The 4,458-nt window shown below is 36.9% G+C and overlaps 1 protein-coding gene across 1 annotated transcript in view; it reads left to right on the plus strand.

Moving 5' to 3' along the window:
* LOC114398721 overlaps window positions 1–3,472 on the plus strand; it is a 27,042-nt gene extending 23,570 nt beyond the window's left edge. The window contains exons 5-14 of the mRNA XM_028360887.1: window positions 261–549; window positions 648–860; window positions 958–1,221; window positions 1,349–2,020; window positions 2,120–2,373; window positions 2,463–2,630; window positions 2,708–2,812; window positions 2,914–2,986; window positions 3,079–3,174; window positions 3,250–3,472. Of these exons, the coding sequence (XP_028216688.1) occupies window positions 261–549; window positions 648–860; window positions 958–1,221; window positions 1,349–2,020; window positions 2,120–2,373; window positions 2,463–2,630; window positions 2,708–2,812; window positions 2,914–2,986; window positions 3,079–3,174; window positions 3,250–3,357 (2,242 nt within the window). The 3' untranslated portion in view covers window positions 3,358–3,472. The remainder of the gene's footprint in view (window positions 1–260; window positions 550–647; window positions 861–957; window positions 1,222–1,348; window positions 2,021–2,119; window positions 2,374–2,462; window positions 2,631–2,707; window positions 2,813–2,913; window positions 2,987–3,078; window positions 3,175–3,249) is intronic.
* The last annotated feature ends 986 nt before the right edge of the window (window positions 3,473–4,458 follow it).

Raw genomic sequence — 4,458 nt, forward strand, 5'->3', positions numbered from 1 at the left:
GATATTTGTGAGACACCACCTTTTCGACAGCTATGCCTAATATGAATGATTCACACTATGTTGACGATGTACACGCAAATCGTAATGATCATGATGAAGGACTATGGGAGAACATTGTTACGTAACTAATTCTTATCAATGACATGTAATAACCTTATGCCTTTTGTGTTTTGTAGATATTAATGTTGATATATTTCCTTTAAGTTAGTTTATAAAATTAGTACGTTGTTGTTTATAACATACTTCTTTTTCTTTGACAGGTTCATGGCAACCCCACCAGCGTCCCCTCTGCAGTCAAATATTCAGTCACCAACGAAGTGTAGGAATACTAGAAAATCAACACGGCTACGGAGGTTGACTGTACGAGCATTGGATCAGCCCAAAACCACTGTTTACGTGGATGCCGCAACTGGCCGAGGATCGGGTCCATTCAAAGAGAAATTCCACAGTTATCTTGGGGTCGTGGCCAGAGAGAAAATTCCCATTGTACATAATAGCTGGAAAGATGTTCCAGACACGCTAAAGGACCTAGTATGGAATGACATTTTGGTAAGTGATTTTAATATTGAGTACATGTTGGTTTATTTGCTCTTAAAATTGAATGGTATGCAATTTGTCAAACATTTACAAAACCCTTTGTAATGTAGGCAAAATTTGATATCCCAGAAGCATTAAATGCAAAGAAAAAGGTCATGTCCACCGTGGCCAGTAGATGGAGGCAATTTAAATGTAACCTGACGACTAGATTTGTGTATGGTAACTCCGAAGGTCAACATGAACATAATCCTCCGGTCAAATATGACGTAGATAAAGAAACTTGGGAGCAATTTGCTGCAAGCCGCAAAACTCCTAACTGGCAGGTTAGAGGTCAATATCATTCAATGTTTCAAAAAAAAAATGGTGAATATAAAGCCAACTTAATCTTTGATGATTATTAAATAAATTGCTACATCACAGGGAATCAGGAAGAAGATGCAAGAGATCCAAAAATACAATGACTGCCCCCATGTACTTTCTCGTGGGGGGTATGATTTGCTTGAAAAGAAGATGATGGAGGAGAAGATGAACAAAAGACAACATGACGCAATGACAACTGAGAATACACCAAACTCTGCGGATCCCCCATCTCCCATTCAAAGACATGTCAAGTGGGTGTTGGCACGCACTAAGCAATATGGACAAATGACATCAAAGTCGGCACAAGAAATATCTGATAAAATTGTGAGTTGCTTGTTCCATTTGTAATACAATTTACTAAAATTTGAAATAATTGTTTGTTTTTGATAATTTTAAGACTTGGTTGGTCAAATTGTAAGTTAATTGTACATTTATAATGTGTTTGATGTAGGCCTCATTGGAAGAACAAACGAGACAGGGTACCTTTGTCCCCCATGGTCGTGAAGACATACTGAACACTGCCATCGGGCGACTGGATCATGGAGGCCGTGTTCGGGCAGCGGGGTTTGGGGTCACAATAAGTCAATACTTTGGAAGGGCAGCACGTGGCTCTAGTTGTTCATCAGGGTCGATCAACCAAGTACAAATGGCTGAAATAATTGGAGGCCTACAGGAACAGTGGAAAAATGAAATACAGGTATTGAAAGATGAGTTGAAGGAACAAATCATACTTGAGATGTCGCAGAGGGGATCGTTGATCCCAACACATATTCAGCCAGATATACATGGGTTAGGAGCACGAGTGAGCACAAAAGGGAGCAATGCGGAGAGTGTTCTCAACCCATGTCTGCCTAATGATGTTGCTCCTGTCGAACCCCTTATGGGGTTGTATGTGCAACACCAAGATTCAATTGAGTTGGTGGCCTTGGGAAAAACATATGATGGAGGCTCGACCATACACAATGTGGCTTATGCAGACGATGTCGTAAGGGTTAGTGTTGAGCAAGTTATTGACGGTGACGCTGAGGTCCCATTCCCAGCATCAGAGATTAAGTGTGTCAGGCAGGCCCTTCACACATTCATTGCATGGCCAACACCACTTGTTAAAAAAATCTTTATTGAGGTATTTTACTTTTTATGTTTCCCAATTCTATACATACGTACCTATATCATAACATACTTCCTAACATTACTTTAATTGTTGGTCTCCTTAAATATTTAGCATGAGGGCAGTAGTCCAACTAAAGACACTGAAGCTGTTGAAGCGGTCAACGATGTTGTTGTAGATGACCCCTTGCGCGAGTTGATTAAGAGCCTAGTTGACATTTATGAGAAGCCTGTAGAGTTAGTGTGGGATGTTACTAAATTTGGAATTCCAAATGCAACTGCATCATTGTTCATAACGTGTGCTGATGTGAATGAAATAATATCAGGCGTACAGTGTTTGAACATAGCTATACTACAATTGTGGACCATGTAAATATATTTGATGTCATTCACTAATAATGTATGTCTATTGCGTTACATACATGATGTTAACTGAATTTTTCAACTGTTGAAAATAGGTATATGGACCAATTGAGTCAAAGCTATGGTCTAGGATCGGTGTATGGATTCCTTGAGCCGCAGGCTATACTGAATGCAAACGATAAATGTGGACAATGTCAAGAATACATTGAAAAATGGCTTAAGGAATCGAACCGAGATGTCTATCTAGGCGCTTATTTGAATCAGTAAGTTGACTATGTTGTGTTATATGTTAAATGATGTTTGTGTTATTGATACATCACTGTTGTACATGCAAATGTAGGGGACATTGGCAGCTCATTGTTTTGTGTCCTAAAAAAAATACTGTCGTCTGGTTTTGTTCTTTGCGTAGAAGGGTAGATGTTCATATAAAAGCTGCAATTAACAAGTTAAGTAACTCATTTTAAGTTGTGGAATTTTGGTTATAGAACCCACGGTACTGTAGTAGTGTTGCCCACATTAGCTAACAATTTTAATGTTTATTTTCAGTGCATTTAACACTTTGGAAACCAAGAGTGAGGGGAAATTTGGTCACAGTACACCGCGGTGGATTGAAGTGAAGGTTAGTCGTACATTTTGATTTTGGATACAATTGATTTCCATTTGGAAAACATGTTAATTGTAACGTTGAATGATTTTTTCCATTCAATGTAGAGTCACGTTCAAAGCGGAACCTATGAGTGTGGCTATTATGTCATGCATTGGATGTGGAACATAATCGTCGGGCAGTTGAAGACTAATTGGACGCTGGTAAATTTTGTCTTCATTTTTTGTCTTCATTTTTTAGCACTACGTAACTAATTACTTGTATTTTATATTGTGTAGTGGTTCAATGATGGCACGCCGCTAGACATCAACATGATGACAACATTACGAAAAAAATGGGCAGAATATTTTGTAAAACTTAGAAGCATCCAATGTACAAAGCTGTAGTTAACATGCAAACAACCGCTTTCGTGTTTGTGATGTATTTGATTAAGTGTTAGAAACAATTTACCTGCTGTAATGACTTTTATGTGTCAATAACAATAGATATTTGTTTAAAACATGTTGATTTCCACCTCTAGTCTGCACATGTATTCTGTTTTATACTATTTCCATGAAATTTTATTGTTCTGTATTTCTTTTCTCTCTTCAATTTTACTTGGGGCCACTGCTAAAGTGAATGAAACTGCTAAGAATTTTGGTGATGAAAAGCAAAACCCTTCAGGTGAGGATGATGTTGCTGCAGATGGAAACAAGGAAAATCCTACTAATGAAGCTGAACAAAAAGAGCCTGAGAATAAGGTGATTGTTCTTTGTTTATTTCTAGTGTTCTGATTTTGTCTGGTTCTGAAAATTTTAACATTATCAGTAGTCAAGCAGAAGATTTTTTATTTGTCACTTATAACTGGCTCATTATGAAATTGTAATTGTGCATATGATCATAGATGTAAAGTCACTTACATTTACAGGAATATTCTAGAGTCTGTTGAATCAATGATAATCCGGTAAAGTTTACCTTGACCTTTCTGGTATGAGTTCTCACTCATTGCTTTGGATCTTTATTTTTTATTGTTTTTGTACTAATTTTATGTTGTGCACTTTAGAAATTTAACCTTGAATTTGAGAACTCCTGTGATTATTCCATCGTTAGTCACAGAAGAAATTCTCAATTGGCTTAATTTCCATTTCCATCATTAAAATTTGACAATTTTCCTTCTCAATATTGGGTGTATTTATACTTCTTGCATTTCTTAACATGCCTTTTATTTCTATTGTTGTATGTAGAATTTCTTAGTTAATGCTTTTAGTTTGTTTAAATTTGATAGCTTAATTAATACCATTTTGGATAAGTTGTTTTATGTTTTTTTTTATCAAAATTTTAACTAACAAAAACAATATAGTGGTGCTTGGTCTGCGTTAAGATGTTGGAGTTGAAAGTGGTAGGCGGAGAGAGAAAGAGAGGTCAGTGAGTGTATTTTCCCAAGAAGACATAAAAAAAGTGTCATTGTTGTGCCTTTTGTTGCTGTTGCTGCTCCCTTCTTGTGTCCT

Source organism: Glycine soja, chromosome 19 (genome assembly GCF_004193775.1).
Source record: "Glycine soja cultivar W05 chromosome 19, ASM419377v2, whole genome shotgun sequence".
Lineage (NCBI taxonomy): Eukaryota > Viridiplantae > Streptophyta > Magnoliopsida > Fabales > Fabaceae > Glycine > Glycine soja.